Source organism: Procambarus clarkii, chromosome 60 (assembly GCF_040958095.1).
Source record: "Procambarus clarkii isolate CNS0578487 chromosome 60, FALCON_Pclarkii_2.0, whole genome shotgun sequence".
NCBI classification, from domain to species: domain Eukaryota; kingdom Metazoa; phylum Arthropoda; class Malacostraca; order Decapoda; family Cambaridae; genus Procambarus; species Procambarus clarkii.
This window is the reverse complement of record NC_091209.1, coordinates 16564505-16586128: the sequence shown is the minus strand read 5'-3', so window position 1 is coordinate 16586128 and position 21624 is coordinate 16564505. Positions and strand designations below refer to the sequence as shown.

The 21624-nt window shown below is 39.8% G+C and overlaps 1 protein-coding gene across 22 annotated transcripts in view; it reads left to right on the top strand.

Moving 5' to 3' along the window:
- The window catches only part of Tlk (Tousled-like kinase), a 121868-nt gene extending 100914 nt beyond the window's left edge, over positions 1 to 20954 (top strand). For 15 of the 22 annotated variants that reach the window (XM_069307601.1, XM_045756123.2, XM_045756120.2 and 12 more), the window contains 9 exons: positions 1646 to 1687; positions 3739 to 3801; positions 4321 to 4402; positions 12329 to 12420; positions 13823 to 13970; positions 15374 to 15485; positions 15965 to 16103; positions 17480 to 17699; positions 17831 to 20954. In XM_069307601.1, coding sequence (XP_069163702.1) covers positions 1646 to 1687; positions 3739 to 3801; positions 4321 to 4402; positions 12329 to 12420; positions 13823 to 13970; positions 15374 to 15485; positions 15965 to 16103; positions 17480 to 17699; positions 17831 to 18082 — 1150 coding nt within the window. In that variant the 3' untranslated portion in view covers positions 18083 to 20954. The remainder of the gene's footprint in view (positions 1 to 1645; positions 1688 to 3738; positions 3802 to 4320; positions 4403 to 12328; positions 12421 to 13822; positions 13971 to 15373; positions 15486 to 15964; positions 16104 to 17479; positions 17700 to 17830) is intronic. The other 7 variants (XM_069307607.1, XM_069307605.1, XM_069307606.1 and 4 more) reach the window with 2 other exon arrangements.
- The last annotated feature ends 670 nt before the right edge of the window (positions 20955 to 21624 follow it).

Sequence of the window (21624 nt, the reverse complement as noted above, 5' to 3'; positions counted from 1 at the left end):
TTTTTATCTTATTACCCTTTGTAATGCTCAAGGAAAGAATTAGGTGGTTATCTTGAGGTTATCTTGAGATGATTTCGGGGCTTTTTAGTGTCCCCGTGGCCCGGTCCTCGACCAGGCCTCCACCCCCCAGGAAGCAGCCCGTGACAGCTGACTAACACCCAGGTACCTATTTTACTGCTAGGTAACAGGGGCATAGGGTGAAAGAAACTCTGCCCATTGTTTCTCGCCGGCGCCTGGGATCGAACCCAGGACCACAGGATCACAAGTCCAGCGTGCTGTCCGCTCGGCCGACCGGCTCAGGTGGACCGAGTCTATTAGCTAGTTTTTACAATTAAAACGGATCAGATTCATGCATCATGTTACTGAAATATATATTTCCATATTACTCTTCTACACTGTATATTTTGTCTTCATCAATTTTACTAGTTGAACTGTTGCATCTCCTTAGTCATTTAGGTACTGTATCTGCATTGCTCTCAGTAAAAACATGGCTCTTTGTTTGCAAACCAAGAGTAACATTACATGAATTATATCATCAAATCTTTATCTATATAGCAGATGTGTCTTCTCTGTCCATGAAAATTTTTAAGCATTTAATTTTGTGGCATTAAGGTGATTGTAATGTTTGGATTGGGTTCAACGTGAGCCATTCTCAATACAAAAATCTTTGTTACAAGTTTGCTTGTGTGTATGTGTTTGTATGTGTGTGAGAAGCTCATTCTGCATGTCTAATATTTTTAACGGAGAAACAATGGACAGATGCAGGATGGTGAGATAACAGCATGTTATTATGCTTTTTTCACATGCATATTTTATCTTTGCTCATATTATGTTACTCCTATTCTTTTTACACGGTTAATCAACACTTAGAACTATATATACAACATTAATCCAGAACATTTTACACTTCATTCTTTACATAATTTAAAGTTTAACGTACCTACAGTACAGTACTTAGGTCTTTCATCACCAACGTCTGAATTGTTTTACTTACAGGCTAGGTTTTATTAATGCAAAATCAAGCACTTTTATTGCATAAAGGAAATCAATGTACTTTGTCTCTTTATTTTCCATGAGTTACATATACATCATCTGAAGGCTTAAATTATCAGTACAGTACTGTACTACTGTATTGTACTGTATTGTACTGTATTTTGTTTTTATTATTCAGATTTAGATCATTTGGAAATTTCAGTTTTTGTTTTACAAATGTTTCTCTTAAATCAGATAAACTTTTGATTCTTGAATGTCCAGAAATGTGTGTAGTATGTGTGTATCGAGTTAAAGTTTTGATGCTCTCTTAAGTTTGTATTTTAAGAATAGATGTTGACAACTCAGGAAGTATAGTATGTCTTAAAACATTGTAGCTTAAACTCCATATTGTATCATACTCATTGCATAAAATATTTTACTACAAGAAATTTGTCTATTCATATACTGTATATAATAAAATACATTTTCTCATTGAACTAGTGATGATAATTCTAGTTAGTAAATTGAGTATAAACTGTAGGGATATCCCAGTAACCTGAACAGCACACATTAAGAATTCAGTAAACATATGGGAGTGCTATTGTATTGTAGGTAAATGATAGGGGATCTAAATTGGGGGTTATGAGCTAAAAGTTTTGCCTGTTCCTTACAGAATCCTTCAATCCCAGTCTTCACCCCGCAATCCTCATGACATGTGAGTAGTCTCCGAGGGAGTGAGATATATTTCCGGGATTGGAAGGATTGAAAGTAGAATCTCCTAGGGTGTGTGTGTGTGATGTTGTCCCAAGGTTGTGGACAGGTTTTCATCAGTCTGTAAGGGGATTTTTTTTATATAGCCCCTACACTTGCGAGGGTAACATAGTCGTGTATGTTAATTCATACCTGATGTGCAAATTCGTGGTAAGCATATACAGTATGTAATGAGAGACTGATCTCTGGAGAAAACTGGAGACTCATTTGAAAGAGTTGCTCTATGAAGATTCCTTCATTTTGATTTGCTAATTTTTTGGGAAAGCAAATTATGATCCATTTTTTCCATAACGACTACCTGGACGCCTTTACATAGATGTCTGACCTTTTGTTTTTTGGTTTACAAATTTAAAGCCAAGCTTCTAAAGAGTGTTTAGTGGATAAATTACTGTTTCTGGTATTAATATTTCTTGTGAATGTTTGTGTGTAATAATGTAATAACGTTTATATTATTTACTTTTCATGTGGGTAGGGGGCTTTCATGTTTGGCCTTTGTTGTGGTTGGAGAGTGAAATACTCTAGTACACTGTAGGAAAATCTTTACAAATGTAATTATCTTGTAAATTGGCACTATTGTAATAAGTCTTGCTTCTACCCAAGCACATACAGGTAAATTGGCTTGAAAGAGGGGCTTCTCCTGGGAGGAATAGGGGGGGGGGGATGGGGGACAGGGTGTGTGTTAACAAAAATTCCTTTCTCAAGTATTGTAGTAATTATATGCCTTAAATATATACCTCAGTGGTTTTGGTACCATTAAATAGAATTCATCACTAAAATGTTATTTTGCTAGCAACCAATGTGATTAATCCAGACTGACGTGCATGCATTTGTCAAGTGTGATGGCAACTGTCGCAGTTACTTGACCTGAGGTTTACCAAACTTGCTAGGAGTAGTATCCATGTATACCTAACCTAACCTAACAATAACTGTCACATTTGCTTAACTTGAACATAATCTTTGTTAACAGTCAGTACATTATTATTCTAACCTAATTTATTAGTAGAGTACAGTATTATTCTAACCTCACTTATTAATGAGTATAGTGCAGTAGTATACTAATCAAGGAGTACAGCACAGTATTATACTAACTTATCAATCAGCATAGTACAGCATTATACTAGCCTAACCTATTTTGGTAGTACTGTATGCATACTAATGTAACTAACCTAGACAAATCTCATTTAACTACACCATTATTAAAAACTCGCTGTTGCCGCTACAGGCAAGCAAACTCATATGGTTGTTAGCATTGTGAAGTTTCAGTGAAAAGCCCCATTCTTACTTTTTAACAACATGATTGTGTTTTAGCTTATTGTATTACATTCTGCAATTTTTGTAATTTCTTGAAGAATTTGATGATAATATTCCAACCCATAATGTCTTGAGTGTGTTTGAAAGTACTCCTGTACAGTATTGTGATGTCCCTCTTTAAGTTTGTTATGAGTGACTTTGACAATGATGCCTGGTGTAATATTGAATGTCTTCTTTTGTACTGTAGTTAATTTTTTTTTATGCCCATTTGTAACGTAAGAATTACAATAATTGCTACATGTTGCAGCCAGTTTAGATCATTACAGTGACTAAATTGTTGGTCTTCAATGCTCGCGCACTACATGTTCTTATTGGGTTAGTCGAGTTCTCTGTTGGTGGGAGGTAGTCATTATATGCCTTTTGATTGGCTCTTGTCACAGTATTTTATGAAAAACAAAAAACAAAAAAACTGGCACATACTCTCAAAGGGTTGATTGGCTTCTATCACTGTATCTTTTTGAACCAAAAAATGGACATGCCTTGTTAAATACTGATTGGCTTCTATCACTATATCTTGTGGAAGAATTGGCATGTCCTCTTAAAATACTGATTGGATCCTATGAATGACTGTATCTCATGAAAGAACAGGCATATCCATTAAAACATTGTAGGCCCCTTTCTTGGTGTTGATAAATTTACGTGTTTGGAATTGGGATTGTGCGCTGAAACGTGGCTCTTTCTCAGGCGGTGGTTTGGTGGTTTGACCCAAGCTGCCAGATGTTTGCAACTTTCTAAACCTGTATCAGAGTAAGCACACATCCTTCTCACTTTTAGTATATGTGTCCAGACCAAAGTAACGTGAGTTTCGTCACTAAGAGCGGTCATCAAGGGAGTAAGGTGACTATCCTATTACTAAGAATGGTTGGTAAGGTAGATTTTTTTTTTTTTTTGTATTTTTTTTTTTATCACTAAGAGTGGCGATGTCCTGTTAGAATATTCACTAAGGTAGCAGGGTGGTTTGAATGAGTTGTATTTCATTAGTCATTATTATATCTTAATTCAAAGCAGAGAAATGGAAGAAATGTTAGACCAATACACATACCCTCCTCCTCATCTAGTAGGGCTGTGGATGGTAGGTACTCCAAAATTGAATTAATTTCCAAATATAATGTAACTGTTAAACGATGAGATGGTATGAATCATAGCACCCACTTGGATAAATATCATGACGACCTTATGCTTTTGAAAGTCTTGAAAAACAAGTTGCTGAATAAAAGCTTCTTTGGTTTGTTGGCTATTACTTAACATCGGGCTTTCTTGTTCCAGATTCAACAATCATCCAGTTTTAAACGACCGGTACCTGTTGCTCATGTTATTAGGAAAAGGAGGGTTTTCTGAAGTTCATAAGGTGAGTAAAAATCCATTTTCCTCTTATCTGAAAATTCTGAAAGCTGGATACAGCAAAAATTGTAGAGGAAGTAACCTTTGTCACCATTGGTACACACATTTACTCATCTCTTATCAGTCTTACTCTACATTTTAATTATAAAGGGTAGAAAACTTGATCAGTGGTAAATATTGTCCATAATGTTATGGTAAGAGTGGTTAGTCGGCCTTAGTTGCCTAAGGAAACACATACTATTGGGGATGTAAAGGTGCTTATTATTCCATGCTGGTTTTGCTTTGATTTACACTCACAACTGTAACTCTGTATGTTATCTTCCTTCTCAGTGCTCTTTCACTCGGTGCCATTTTCCAGGGTGTTTCTTTTTCATCCCTTATCATATTTATTTTATTGGGGGCATAGGAGCAGGAATCTTCTGACTTTTTGTAGCTCTCTGTGACGGTAACGCGTTGGTGTTCGGCTGTTTAAGGCTAGGGGTATGGCCTCGTCACATAGTTATAAAAAAAAATAGAAAAAACTGGAACTTCGTCTGTGGTAAGGTAAGGAGAAGACACACAAAACACAAGTAAACTTTAACAATGAAATTTTAATTACGTTAAATAAATCAAAACATGAAAATAATGCACAAACAAATTCTTATAATAAAATCAATGAATCAAAATAATAAGAATACTTAAATGACACAATGAAAAGTTACGTTAAGTCAAAATAACAAGAAGTGCAACACAAAAGGTAAGTGGGAGGTGCTGGAATATTGGCTTAAAGCCACCACCTCTCTCAGTACACGCTAACGTCTAGCTGGGAGGAGTGCTGGCTACGAAAGCACGGAACATTCTGAGGACTGATGTTGGGGCGACCCCAGACATCAGGTAGTATTGGGGGGGGGGCGAGGCAGGTGCAGCCAGACCGGCGACCAATCAGCGGAGTCGTAGCGATCAACGGGTAGTTTGGTGGTTGGAGTTCGAACAGGTGGCTGGTTGCATACGTTTCTGCTCACCCTGGCAAGCCTTGCTGGTGTTTGTTGTCGTTGTTGGACATTTCTTCCATAGTCTTTTATATAGTTGTGAAGACGTAATTATGAAGGGAAGAGCAGGCTCAATCTCTTGAAGGAGATTATCGTCACAACTCTCCCCCGAAGCCTGCGGTTCTGGAAGAAGTACGTCGTTATGTGGTGGAGTAATGGATGGAGTTGCTTCTACTTCATAAACTCTGGAGAGATCATGGGCTAAGATGTTGTCAGACTCTTGGTATAGCGTGTCTCCAGGTTGAATTTCTGCAGGTAGCAAGCCCATAGTAGAAGACGTTGAGATGAGAAGTGGGCGTGCTGCAGGAGGTGTAGGGTGGTGTGGTCCGTATTGATGGTGGACCGAGCACTTTTCAGGTGTGGAGTGAAGTGCTGAAGCTTCAGGATGAGGAAGAGTAGCTCCTTGCCAATTGTTCCGTAGATCCTTGTAGCAGTAGTCGCTGACAGGTGTATTCTTCTCGCCTCGTTGCTGCATCACGACACCACCCACGTCGGTACCATTGGCGTCGACATGGAGGATGAAGGGCTTATCTGACGAGGTGAGAGTGGAATTAGAAGAGGGCATAGGAGCACGATTATTATCCTGAAAGCATTTGGGAAGATCATTAAGGATTTTGGAATTAGAAAGCGCCGACTCCTTGTCAGTGCTTTCGGGAGAAGAAGCCGGGATGGTCTCACTGTGGATGTAGGGTTCTGTGAAGGTAGAACAATTAATCAAGACAGTGGGAGGAGTACCATTATATTGCTTCAGGAGGTTGACGTGGCACAGCTGGGTCTTCCGCCGCCTATCTGGAGTCTCTATCACATAATTATTATTATTCCTGCACTCTTTGACGCAGTAGGGTCCTGAAAATCTGTTTTGTAAAGGTGAACCTGGGATAGGGAAATAAGCAAGGACGAAGTCTCCCGGCTTGAATTTTCTTACTTTGCTGATCTGGTCGTAATGAGTCTTCATTCTCACCTGGGCTTTCAATAGATTATCATGAGCAAAGCGGTGGACTCTCTCTAGAATGTGTTGAAGGTTTTGAAGAAACTGGGGCACATTCTGATGCTCACTGAAGGTGGCATCTCTGAGAGAGTCTTTGAAAGCCTTAAGGGGAGTACGGCACTTACGGCCGTAGAGCATCTCATAAGGAGATACTCCTAGGGACTCATTGGGGAGACTTCTGAAAATACACATTATCAGGTCAATCTGCTTATCCCAATCCTTTGAGGTTTCACTACAAAACTTTTTCAAGAGTGCTTTGATGGTCTGATGACTACGTTCAAGAGAACCCTGTGAAGCAGGATGATAGGGGCTGGACAATACCTGTTTGATGTTGAACTCCTCCAGTGTCCTTTTGAAGAGATCACTGGTGAAGTTGGTGCCACAGTCACTTTGAATCTCCCTGGGAAATCCGTATTGAGTGAAGATCTTCAGTAGATGTTTGATAACCGTAGCAGCCGTGATGTTCTTCACTGGAACTGCTATGGGAAATCTGGTGGTAGGACACAGGATGGTTAGGATGTAGGCGTTACCTGAACTGGTCCGAGGTAAAGGACCAACACAGTCTATTATGAGTCTGTGGAAAGGTTCCGCAGGCACCTGTATGGGAATCAGTGGTGCTCTGGGAATGGAGACGTTCGGTTTGCCTGCCATCTGACATGTATGACACTGTTTTACGTACTGTTTGACGTTGTTTACCATACCTGGCCAGTAGTAGTCTTGGCGAATCCCATGGTAAGTCTTGTTGAAACCGTAGTGGGAGAATGCTCCATGGGCCAGGTGTAGAATAGTGGGCCGCAGGCTGGTGGGAATCACAAGTTGTTCGATGTTGGCCCAATCGTCCTCCTCCTTCAGTTTACTGGGTCTATATCTGCGGTAGAGCAAGTCGTTCTCTAGGAAGAACCCAGGAATACTGTCGGGTTGAGTCTCAGCCTGGAAAAACAATGGTGTTAAAGTAAGATCTTCCCTCTGCAACTTACGGAACTCCAACTTGGTCAGATGCGGGGGTAGTTTCTGAGGGTCTTGAGGGACAGCGGTGGCAGTAGAGTCAGCTGGCTGTGGACGTGCGGCTTGTGCACGGGTGGTCACGAGAACCGGAGGAGAAACTTCATCACTCTCTTGAACCTCTGCTGGAACATACTCTAGAATAGGATTTATTGGCACAGAGTTACACACCTGGGGTTTGTCCATGACGATCAGGTTGGTCGGTTGCAGGTCTTCTGCCAAGTCGTTGCCTAGGAGAAGTTGCACTCCAGGCATGGGAAAAGGCTTTTCCCTGACGGCGACTTGGACTTCCCCGTTCACGTAGGGACAATCCAGGTGGACTCTGGCGAGAGGGTATGGAGTAGTAGCAGTGAGGTCAGTGATGAAGACCGTTTCCCCGGTGTAGACTATGTTGGGCACAGCCGACTTCAAGATGATCGATTGTAGAGCCGCTGTGTCCCTCAAGATCTTCAATTTGAAACGTCCCTCCGGATTTGAACCGTTGGTAGAGACAGTTCCAGTATACAGGTGGTTACTGAAAAGAGAAAGATCATTAACATCAACACCAACATTCATCACAGGCTTACCGGACTTAGGAGGAGTTGGTTTGGGTCGTTGTTGGTCAGTGGTTCCCTTGTATTGAGACTTACCACACTTGTCTATGGTATGTCCATAGAGTCTACAATACTTGCAGTACAGTTGTGAACCAGCTTGATCGGGGCTCACCTTCTCGTAACTGTACCACGACTTCTTACTGGAGGATGGTTCAGGTGTCAGCCGGTGGATGAGGCTGTAAGTGTCAGCCGACTTAGCACACTTCAGGTAGTCGGTTTCTTCTTTATCTGCTAAGTAGAGGCGGACAGGAGGCGGCACACGTCTCAAGAATTCTTCAACAAGCATCAGGTTGACGAGTTCTGTAAAAGTAGAGACATGTGCTGCTTCCAGCCATTTCATGAAATACCTCCGTTTCGTGTTAGCAAACTCAAGGAAGGTAGTGGTACTTGCCTTCAGGTGGTCACGGAATTTCCTTCTATAACTTTCTGTGGAAAGTAGGTAGGCGTCCAACACTGCTTGTTTCAGAGTGTAGTAGTCATTCTCAGACGCCAAAGTACTGAGTGTGACTGCAGCTCTACCTGTAAGATGGACTCTGAGAAGTGTGGCCCATTGGTCGACAGGCCAACTGAGTTGATTAGCAAGGGTTTCAAAGGTGGTGAAAAAAACATCAACTTCTGCTTCTACAAAGGATGGCATTAACTTACTTGCATGTGATATATTAAAACTGACGGGAAGATTGGCAGTAGCTTGTTGGCGTTGAGTGAAGTGGGAAGTTTCCAAGGCGATTTCACGTTGACGACACTCTAGAGCCAGAGTCGCTTGTTGCTTGTCATGTTCGCGTTGCATCTCCAACTCGCGTCGTTTGGTTTCAAGCTGTACTCGTTCCCGCTCCTGGAGTAGTGCAACCTCACGTTCTTGGAGGGCGAGTCCTCGTTCGTGTTCTTCTCTCCTCAAAGCAGCTTCACGTTCTTGTTCTTCTCTTCGTATGGCAGCAGCTCGTTCTTGTTGTTCGAGGGCTTCCCTTTGCTGTTCGCGGGCTTCCTTTTGCTGCTCACGTTCAATCTTAGCCAGCTCTAGTTTGAGTTTCAGCGTTGCCAAATCAGTTTTATCTGCAATATAGTAAGTTTCATGAGTTTCAGAGTCTATCTTACCTTGCTCTAAATAGTAATCCAGCAACAGGTTGTGTAGGTCATTTTTGTTGGCTTGGTAGGGAACTTCTAGTTGATACTCATGTGCAAGAGTTTGTAGTTCAGTCCTCTTGGCACGACTTAAAGTCCCTATTTCACCTGCTGGATTTGCACGGAAAGTTTGGAGACGAAACATGGTGAAATTAGCAAATAAAGGTACACGAATGTTCAATAATGAAATGTCAGAAACAGGACAACGTGGCAACTGGTACCTATCCTGTGTGATCTTTAACAATTAACGTTAAGTGAAAGATATTAAACGATTAAATTAAATCAAGGGCGCAGGAAATCTTGTACCCGGTACTCATGTAAGAGAATAAGGGCAAGAAAATCCTACTAACAAATGAAACAAGGTTTCGAAAACAAATGAAACAGTTAAATGCTTCAAAAGTAAAATTGGTAGTCCAAGGATGTAGGCATACCTTGCCAAGTCTCTATAGGACATAAAGCAAGTTTTTCCTACTGAATTTAATATGATACTTACAGAATTAGCGAACTTTTGTGCTCTGAAAAAATAAGCTAATTCCCTACCGTTGTATGTATCATCATCTCTGACTGACGTGTAGGGGTGCGAGGTGTCAACTGGTGACGAGAACTGCTGCTGAGGTCCCAATTCAGCAACTAAAGTTCGAGCTAGAGGAACTATGGCCCTCTTTGTCCTCCTACAGTCAGATTGCAGAAGATTGGGTACTCTTGACCCGGGGCAGACCACAGTACCAGGGTACCAATATGATGATCTGTCAGAATGAGAAATATTCAAGGGACATAGATGGTAAATACGAGTAATAACACGGAGGGAGAGATGACCAATTAAGAGTATGACTGCGGCCTACAGTCACCACGTAATCCAAAGTTGTCTCACCTTCACTAATGTTACTCTCGTAATGCACAATACACCGCACCTTATAAAAATGAAATTGAATGAAAAATAGTAAAGCTACGTTAACAAAGTTAAATACGCTTACCATAAATTACCACTTAGCACCAGTACCTGAGTCAAGCTCCTAGGACAGGCCCCCATATAACTTGTGACGGTAACGCGTTGGTGTTCGGCTGTTTAAGGCTAGGGGTATGGCCTCGTCACATAGTTATAAAAAAAAATAGAAAAAACTGGAACTTCGTCTGTGGTAAGGTAAGGAGAAGACACACAAAACACAAGTAAACTTTAACAATGAAATTTTAATTACGTTAAATAAATCAAAACATGAAAATAATGCACAAACAAATTCTTATAATAAAATCAATGAATCAAAATAATAAGAATACTTAAATGACACAATGAAAAGTTACGTTAAGTCAAAATAACAAGAAGTGCAACACAAAAGGTAAGTGGGAGGTGCTGGAATATTGGCTTAAAGCCACCACCTCTCTCAGTACACGCTAACGTCTAGCTGGGAGGAGTGCTGGCTACGAAAGCACGGAACATTCTGAGGACTGATGTTGGGGCGACCCCAGACATCAGGTAGTATTGGGGGGGGGGCGAGGCAGGTGCAGCCAGACCGGCGACCAATCAGCGGAGTCGTAGCGATCAACGGGTAGTTTGGTGGTTGGAGTTCGAACAGGTGGCTGGTTGCATACGTTTCTGCTCACCCTGGCAAGCCTTGCTGGTGTTTGTTGTCGTTGTTGGACATTTCTTCCATAGTCTTTTATATAGTTGTGAAGACGTAATTATGAAGGGAAGAGCAGGCTCAATCTCTTGAAGGAGATTATCGTCACACTCTCCCACAGCTCATTTGTTTACCCCCAAAACATGAATGACTAAGCATTTTGCAAATAGGTCATCAATTACTGCCAGTGATCATTGACACCAGTTCAGGAACTATGCCCAATTATCTCACCATTTCCCACCATGCCCAGGGATGCGACCCACCGTAGTTACCAAACTCCCAGGAACCTATTTGCTGCTTCATGACCAGTCACATCAGATGAAAGGAAATGTTACCCAAACGCTTCTGTCCTGGTTCAGGAATTGAATCGAGGACCTTTCGGCTGTGACCTGACTATGCTGACACCACTTGCCCACCAGCAGCACCCTTATCTCCCCAAGGAAAGGGAACTATCAGGAGAAAGCGCCAAGAGATTACGACTATAGCATTTGGAAGGGGTCAGGATAAGGATTTGGGAAGGGACGGGGAAAAGGAATGGTGCCCAACCATTTAGATGGGGAAAAGGAATGGCGCCTAACCATTTGGATGGTTGGGGATTGAACGCCGACCTACATGAAGTGAGACCGTCGCACTGCCGTCCAGCCCAAGTCGTTGGGTCACCAAGCACCCACTTAACCGACAGACACTTACTGATCTGAAGTATACTGCAATTGCAATGAATACCACGTGTTGGTTGCACTGTGTAAACCATGTATACCTGCTCTCACTGACTTGGGAGTTCAAGGAACAAAACATTGCTTGTAAAAACCCTAATAATGCCCTGTTCTTGACTTGCATGTGTTCTCTAACACTCATTAGCAGATTTCTGTCCTTCATTTGCATTCATTTATCTTTTTATTCTTATTACAGTACAGTATTTTTATTTTAAAATTTTGTTCTACCCATTATTTGTGTCATATTAAGCACTTTGTTACCTTCATTAACAGTGTCATGCAGGAAAACATACTGAGGTGTGCTCTGTTAGATTATGAGCTGTGGTGTGCTTGTCAGATTATGAGTTGTGGCATGCAGTCTTTTCAGATTAAGAGTGATGATAATAATAAGTATAATCACACAGAGATCACATTAACATGAGATAGATAGATATATATATATATATATCCACTAAGGCTGAAAATTCAGCGCTAGTGGATATTCTTATTCATATATATAACGTTAGTGTGATTTGTGTGTGTTTCTGAAGTTAGGGCGTAAGGTGTGGGGACCACTCTGCCCTTCCACTCGAGTGCTTGTGGGTCGTGTGTGTAAACACTTGGACGGGCCTCAGGAGAGGCCTCCAGACTTCTTATGATTTCAGTAGAAATCCAGTTGTATGACTTGTACAAGTCAGTGGTGGTCCAGTGGTAGTGTATGCGGCTGGCAATGCCTTGGTCATAGGTCCGCACGACCTCACAGCCTTAGTGGATTTCCTCAATAATAAAAATAATAATGTGTAGCATCTTTAAATCTACTTGCTGACAGGTAACCATAGTCTTAATGGCATTGCAGTGTTAACATTTATAATAACCAAATTCTTCCTTTTTTCAGGCATTTGATCTAAAGGAGCAGCGATATGTAGCGTGCAAAGTCCACCAGTTAAATAAAGATTGGAAAGATGATAAAAAGGCCAATTATATCAAGTGAGTCAAATTTTATTATTATTTTCTTAACCTTTAATATATTAAAATGTCATAACTGAATTTCATTGTTTTATATATATATATATATATATATATATATATATATATATATATATATATATATATATATATATATATATATATATATATATATATATATATATATATATAAACAATGAAATTATGTCATTGATTATGCCAATGTTTGTGTAGTGAGTGTTTGTGTGTAGCATAAATCACCACAACCATAATACGTACAGTAGTTACAACGTCCTCAAACACCAGCCATGATCCAGGAGTGTTAGTACTTTAAGGCTCGAACTGGCTCCTTTTCCCCTGATCTGTAATAGTTTTAAAAACTTTTCTGTTTTAAAAAATGTGGCTCTAAGAAAGTACAACTTTCGACTGTTAACACTGTATTTTGACGATACCAGTGAAACTGTAATCGATTCACCTCGTTAAATTTTCCTCATTCTAGACCAACGTTTCTCAACCAGGGTTCCATGGAACGCCTTGGTAACTAAGGCATTCCACAAGCAATAGTAATAAAAATGCTAGGCAAATGCATTTTTGAGTCATATTTGTGTTTAATTTGTCTTCGTTTAACCAGTATCAAGAGCAATAACAGAAATCGTCTTCTTTCAGATAATAATGAAATCCATGTGTTTATCTAAAGCACAACCAGGAATTATTTCAAGGGTACTAAGGTTGAGAAATGCTGTTCTAGACAATTTTCTTCATCCCAATCAGTCCTTGCCATTCAGATTGTAAACAACAACAATAAAGTAAACAACACTTATTGTTTACCAGCATGCTAAACCAATTGTTCTGTGATGTTCAATCTTTTCCTTATTTGTGGTGCAAGGATTGCATGCTCAGGTGGCACAGATGAAAGGATATAGCTTATGATGCCCCCTTTCTGTCTAAGTGATAGGAGTCTTACGAATGTTCCTCCTCCTAGGTCATGTTGGTCCTCATGGCCTTTTTTCCTCCAATATCACTTTCTGTTGGGTGGGGAGGACATTGAGCTGAGATGATAATATAACCTAGACACCTGTTGTATTTATTTATAAGGCAGTAATGATCAAATTTGTATAATGCTAGAGAAATTATCTAAAAAATAAATAAAAGTCGGCCTTTTCCAGAAATTATGCCCTAAGTGAAAGTTACTACATTCAATGTGAATTTCACATTGTTCTCATGCTTTGACTTGTTGACTATACAAATATTTTCATTCTGGTCTTAAAAGCACTTATGTTCTGTATTTTGCTTCTAGTTTTTTTACAAGAATTAATTAAAGTATTTGACATGACATTATTAATGCAAGAGATAGGCTACGTTTTGAAGGCTAAATAGCCTATACATTTTCAAATTATGCTGATGCATCTTCTTTCTTTTTCAGACATGCCATTAGAGAGTACAATATTCAGAAGAAGTTAAACCATCCGCGCATAGTCAAACTTTACGACGTGTTTGAGATTGATGCAAATAGTTTCTGTACAGTCTTAGAGTACTGTGATGGTCATGATCTAGACTTCTATTTAAAACAGGTAGGTGTAAATAGCAATTTTGTCTTTGACTATTGTGATAATTTGCCCTCGGCACTCTCAGATTAAACAGTAAAATTAAGTAGTACTGTATGTGCCACCGATTTGAAAACACTATGTGCACCTTTACGATGGTGGACCACTATGATGCTTGTGTCATATAGGCACCTTTACGATGTGGTAGACCGTTATGACGCTTGTGTCATATACGCACCTTTATGATGTGGTGGACCCTTATGACACTTATGTCATATAGGCACCTTTATGATGTGGTGGACCCTTATGACACTTGTGTCATATAGGCACCTTTATGATGTGGTGGACCATTATGACACTTATGTCATATAGGCACCTTTATGATGTGGTGGACCATTATGACGCTTGTGTCATATAGGCACCTTTATGATGTGGTGGACCCTTATGACACTTGTGTCATATAGGCACCTTTATGATGTGGTGGACCATTATGACGCTTGTGTCATATAGGCACCTTTATGATGTGGTGGACCCTTATGACGCTTGTGTCATATAGGCACCTTTATGATGTGGTGGACCATTATGACACTTGTGTCATATAGGCACCTTTATGATGTGGTGGACCATTATGACACTTGTGTCATATAGGCACCTTTATGATGTGGTGGACCCTTATGACACTTGTGTCATATAGGCACCTTTATGATGTGGTGGACCATTATGACACTTGTGTCATATAGGCACCTTTATGATGTGGTGGACCATTATGACGCTTGTGTCATATAGGCACCTTTATGATGTGGTGGACCATTATGACGCTTGTGTCATATAGGCACCTTTATGATGTGGTGGACCATTATGACACTTGTGTCATATACGCACCTTTACGATGTGGTGGACCCTTATGACACTTGTGTCATATAGGCACCTTTATGATGTGGTGGACCATTATGACACTTGTGTCATATAGGCACCTTTATGATGTGGTGGACCATTATGACGCTTGTGTCATATACGCACCTTTACGATGTGGTAGACCATTATGACACTTGTGTCACACACTTTCTCTTAATTCTTCACCAAAGAAACAAATATAGAAAAATCAAGTTACTAACAATATACAGTATGAGGTACAGTATAGAAATTAAGGTATTACAGAAAGAAAATTTGTAATAAACCTTTGAATTTGATGACAATATATGTGTGGTTTGGGTGCTTTGCCTGCTTAACACAATACATCCATTGTGAGGTGGCTAAACACGATACTGTTTATATACAATAACGCGGGTTCCAACCTAATATAGCATTATGAAGGTGAATATTTGATATAATCAATAATTCATGTGTCTATCTAGCACATAAATCCCTTGTAAATTTTGCCTAATAAAATAATGTATCAACCTTCAAGTATTCCAACATTTTCTTCCCAGCACAAGACGATACCAGAGCGAGAAGCGAGATCTGTGATCATGCAGGTAGTCTCCGCACTTAAGTACCTGAACGAGATCAAACCGCCAATCATTCATTACGATCTCAAGCCAGGTAAGAATCTCAAGATGAACAGCTTTATGGCTCAAAGTGTTTTGTGGTCTTATTCATAGGTATTTTATCCCTCACAACTCAAACTCGAGGTGGTTAAGTCAGGGTAGTATTCACTCTTCATGTATCTCTTCATCTGTATACAGCGGTCAGTCAGAAACAGTCACTTCCTAGCGGCTATAATCAACCATTTACATTCATTGTTTCTCAAGAAAATAATTCCTTATACTTCTCCCTACTAAAATTTTATTTGTTCAGTATATAAATTTTTAATAGAATTACAATGGCTATATAAATTTATAGTACAGTAGATGCATTATTGAATGGATATAAATTTACTTGAACATGTACAGAGCAGAATGACAAAGTTATATTTCAGGAATTAGAAATCTCCCATATGAAGAGATAAAATTTATTTAAGGAATTTTTTCAATGTTTATGTAATCAGTAAATTTGACTAAATAAAAAACACTTTGTCACAGGAAACATCTTGTTGACCGATGGTAACATTCTCGGGGAAGTAAAGATCACCGACTTTGGTCTAAGTAAAGTGATGGATGAAGACAGCTATCATCCAGACTACGGGATGGACCTCACATCTCAGGGGGCTGGCACATACTGGTAAGTAGCACCTCGGCTCTCAGATGCAGTTTGCAAATCACAGCCGCATCCAACAGCCTGGTTGACCAGTCCAGCAACGAGGAGGCCTGGTCAACGACTGGGCCACAGGATCGCTAAGCCTCGAAATCGCCTGAAGCATAAGTATAAGTGCATACATTATGCGCCCGTGCAGGAATCCATGCTTGTTAGAGCATTTACAGACAATATGATAAATATGTATTGTATAGGGAAATTATCTTAGGAGTTAAAAAATTTAATTTTAGTAAGTGGAAAGTTACTGTTGCTCTTTGCTTTAAGTTAGAAGTGTCAGTATTACAGTCTGCATTTGTGTATCTGTATCATGATCTTACTACTGTATCAGTATTCTTGACCTTAGGAATACTGTAGTTTAGTCAAAGGATAACAATTTTAATAGGTATGCATAGATAGGGCTTTGTTTTGTATTTAGAAAAAGGTAAAGTATACAGAAGCATCAAAGTACAAGTGTAATAATTACATTGAAGTAATAGCGGCACTGTTACCCTTACTGTGCCCTCTTAACCTCCATTAAAACATTTGGTTCAACAAGGTTTTCTGCGCCTCCTCAGAAAACCAGCCTTGATTGTAATGACGTGCCTCATTCTGAATAAGCCCCAATGGCTTCCCGAGTCCCTCCATTCCTTCTAGGTTTGTCGATTATTGTTTGTGGTCTTTATATCTGCTCCAGAACTGGCTTGGAAGGCTGGGGGAGACCTGGAACTCCAGGGCCCCCAGCCTGACTGGTTAGTGCTATGACCTTGCACTAATTTTGAGATTAAATCATTTATTTAGAATTTTTGAGAGTTCATTTCATAGTTTCAAGGCTTCAGTTCTTTTGAACCCAGCAGTAGCCTGTATTAGTTCACTTGACTTTCTGGATGTTTTCCCAGTGAGGTTGGAGAGTGTCACCTGCTCTCTATGTCTCTGTGAGGAGTCCAGGCTCTGGCTCTGGTCCCCAGTAGGGGACAAACAGAACAACGCGGCTTATGTGACCTTGTAGTTTAGAGCTGACTCGGATATCTTTAGGCTCGTCCAGAAAGAGGTGTTTTCATTACAACCAATGCTGGTTATTTGTTTATAATCATATTATAATCCTTGAAAATTTAGCTGGGTGTTTGAACTATTTCAGGGCTAGATGTTGAGCATTAGAAGCATAAAAATACAAATGAGGCTTTAGGCAGCACAATAGTTAGTAAAGTTATACAGGGACATAATGTGTGAGTTACTTAAATACTTGTATAAAAGTGTTTATTAAAATTCAGAGATACAGTATTTATGTACATTTGTATGCTAATGTTTGATTGGCATGATGTTTTTAAGCCTTTGATTACAGGGAATATTTTGTATTTGTCTTGCAGGTATCTACCGCCAGAGTGCTTTATTGTAGGGAAAACACCACCCAAGATCTCTAGTAAAGTAGACGTGTGGTCTGTGGGTGTAATATTTTATCAGTGCCTATACGGAAAGAAGCCGTTCGGTCACAACCAAAGCCAGGCTACCATATTAGAGGAAAATACTATCCTCAAAGCCACAGATGTACAGTTTCCACCCAAACCAGTGGTCAGCAATGAAGCCAAGGTGAGTTGCTTGTAAATTGTTGCTATAGACTTAGGATTTCAGAATAAATAATTCTTTCAAATATATTAGTACATATGATTTTTTACAGCATGAGGATTTTTTTTTTTTAACTTCGTTGCCTTCACTTTCAGCAATTCATCCGATGTTGTCTAGCTTACCGTAAGGAGGACCGCAATGATGTATTGACGCTGTCTTCCAATCCTTATCTTTCACCGCCACTACCAAAGAGTGGTAGGCAGTCAGCCAATAGTCAGCAACAAGCAGCAGCGGCGGCTTCTGCTGTAGCACAGGCAGCAGCTGCTCAACAACAGGCGGGATACCAACAACCCTTCACTACTGGTCTCTTGGGCCTTGGGAACATACACTCTTCCACCAGTTCATAATGACACGCCACCCGCAGTAGGGGGCACGTCCCGCCCCGACACCCCCTACCTAGCTCCACCCTGCGTCACCCGACCCCCTTCGATCGTCACCACCTGCCTGCTGCCGCCCGTTGCCCACGGCTGCCACCAGCACCATTATGGCCATATTGACCACAGGGTTTAAGTTTGTCAGCAGTGATCCATGATGCAATTAGTCAGGTCTCTTCACAGTTGGAAATTTCATGTGCCAGTTACCTCAGCTTTCAGTAGCCATGACAGTAAATTTAAGATATAGCTCTGCAGTAGGATTTTTATGGACAATGGATATATCTTTAATTGATAATTTTTAACATTTGAATTGGGTAGTACTAATTTGCAAATTAGGAAAAATGAGTTTTAATGAATTTACTGCATGCAGTAATTCATATTTTTTATACTATTTTCCAACACATTACACATGAACAGTTGTAATACTTGGAGACACACAGTACCCAAATGAGGTGTGGCATTAGGGTGGTGAGGGCAAGGTGGTGGTGAAGCGGATTGGGTGGTTGAGGGCATTGGGGCAGAGGCTCAACACAGCACTAGAAACTCCTGTGTTCCTACTTGCTGCCACAACCACTACTGTAATGTGCTTTACAAGGGACAAGCCCCAGTATACAGAGCAAAACAGTCATGAAAGTGGTGCCAGTGTGCAGCTGGAAAATATTCCATTGTGAATTTTTTTTTTTTTTTTTAAATATACAGAGTTATATTCTATCAAGCCAAAGTTGTGACTAGATTATGCCACAGTAAAAATTATAAATACCAGTTACTACAACTAGAGAGCTAGCCACGTGGTACCCAATGTGATGGTGATATGTACATTATGGAGAGAATGACTCCAGTGGTAGGAACACAAACAGTGAGTGTGGTGCTCTACTTTTGCAGTGCCGACCATTGCGGGTGGTTCGGGCCCAGCGGAGGGCAGCAGTCGTGTTGCTTCCACATTAAGGTGGCGACAACGGGTAAAGTGGCAAAAGTGAGCGTTGTTAGCCACTAACCGATGTGATGTGATATTGTGTAGTCGTGAGTGTGAACTCAGGTTCCGGCGCACAGGTGTAGGTTGTGGGAGACAGCAGTGGCCGGTAGCCAGGTGTGATATATATAGTACCACTTTTAAGAAAGTGAGCGAATACGTTATGTGACTTTCAGGAACAGTATGTGTTAACTTGCAAAAAAAAGCACCGTTCTGTGGATGTTGCCTTCGAACATAGCAGCCAAATCGTGGCCACAGATAACGTGAGAGGTAAGCGAGTTGTCAAAAATTACTGGAACTGTATCCTGAAGTATCCGTATCACTAAATTTGTTTAGGCCTCTGTGGAAAGTCTGTTGAAAAAGACTAATATTATAACATTTTTGAAAACAAAAATTGTTAGTTACTGAATCTTCATAAGTTTGGTGCTACAGAATTTAAAATGAAGAAATTCACAGCTTACACTATATTATTTTCTGAAGTGAAAATAAAATATCCAAGAGGGAATCCATGAATTCATTCCTGTGGAAATAGGCTATATACACAAGCATTACATAGCTCCCACCTTAATTCATGTACATTGTTTACCGATATTCCTCTTCTGCTGCAAGTGCCGTGTATTTATGCAGAACACAGACACACCGTTCCCATCGTGGTACGAACGGCAACCCACATTAATAGTCTACAGATCACCACAGCTTATCTTGATTATATTGTATGTATTTTAATGTCATTTTTTAGACATGTGAGATATTACCTAGTTTTGTATGTTGATTTTTTTTTCTCCATTTTCGGTTGTCCTCCTGAAAGCATTTTAGATTTGATTTTGTGGTGGTCAGCTATAAATTAAATTGCAAGAGGTTGGATCGATGCCAGCTCCTCCAAAATGTAATTCGCTAACATAGTCACTCAGAGCTGGGGAGATAGTGGCGGTGGATCTTCTATTGGTGTCCTGTTCTTGACAGTCTTGGTGAAGTGTAAAACAGTAGGACTAAAACAGGTTCATTTCTTATTTCAATGCTTTCATTTAAAAGTCTGAAGTTTCTTATATGTCATTAAGAAATGGGATGACTTCTTCAATTGCTCGAGGCTCGGATCTTCTGTTCACAGCATTTTACAAATGGGAGATAGGGAGAAGGCAATGAAAAAGTTAAAAAGTTCTGCTACATCATCCTGATATATTATGTTCCTAATTATGCCTTGATGATTAATCTGGATGAATGTGCACTTGACAACAGTTGGGAGTATGAACTGGAGGTTTTATGCCTGCCGTCGGTAGCCAGAGCTTTGTTGTATTACTGTATTGTGTTTAGGACGTTTTGCGTGTATGGTACAAGGGATGTGAAATTCTGAATATATTTAATGTAAATGAAAAGTGGGCAATGACACTTCTGTTAAGATAAAAGACATGTAGTACATGCGAGTTGCAACAACAGAAGCTTCTTAATCCATTTAAAAGATTTCATCGTATATCAATGTTCATTTTGCATTGTTGGTTTTTAACTCTTGACATGGCTGCCTTAAAGCTGAGGCATAAAACATAAGTGGTTGCAAGAAAAATACAAACCTATCCTTAGGGATGTTAATCTCAGAAAATGAGGGACATTTCCTTTCCTTGTAAATCAGAAGATGTGAGCCTCTGGGATTTAACTGGGAACTTTTTCTCTGCCAATTCAGATTGTCTGTAGAAAGGTACTAGTTTAAATTTGCCCCTTAGTTTCCTCAGCTCACTCCGGTGTCATTATTTTTTTTTTATCAGTTAAAGATTAATACCGCCATTTGGTCTGTTGCCGGCCATTGTGATAGTTATCGCTCTATACTTGTCAAATTCTATCATGTTATGTAAAATGTAATGCATAAATAAATCAATAAAGCAACCTGGCCAATTTATTAAGAATTTATAACCATGTGATAGTTTTAGCACTGGAGTGCTGACAGTGTTGATGCAGAAAAACACCAAGACAAGATTTGACTTTATTTATAGGTAGTGTTTTGCTGGCATGGGCAAAATTTGATCTACAAATGAAGTCAACTTTTATTTTGGTGTTTATCTCGTTTTGAAAGCAATTTTGGCATTACAACTACTTGTATTTAATGAAGTTATATTGTTCTGCAAAATGTGTATTGAATTTACTTCACACCATTAAGAAATATTGCTGACAATTTTAACAAATCATTGATAATCACAGTACAGTATACACAACCAGAATATTCAGTCTTTCTGTTTGGTGGTGACTAATCCATTTCTTGGGTGAACATTTTACATTTTTCTAGACTATATATAAATATTATATTCTATAGATATAATTGGCAAATTGATTTACTGTTCTTGAGTACAAGACATTCTCTTGAGTGTGTCATACACTACTCCACCTGTACAAAACAGGTAAAGTATCATCATGATATAAAACACACATGGGCAGATATGTAAAAAGTCATCCATCATACAACAAAGAATATGTTACCATATCTTCAGGTTATCTTGAGATGATTTCGGGGCTTAGCGTCCCCGCGGCCCGGTCCTTGACCAGGCCTCCTGTTTTGTTA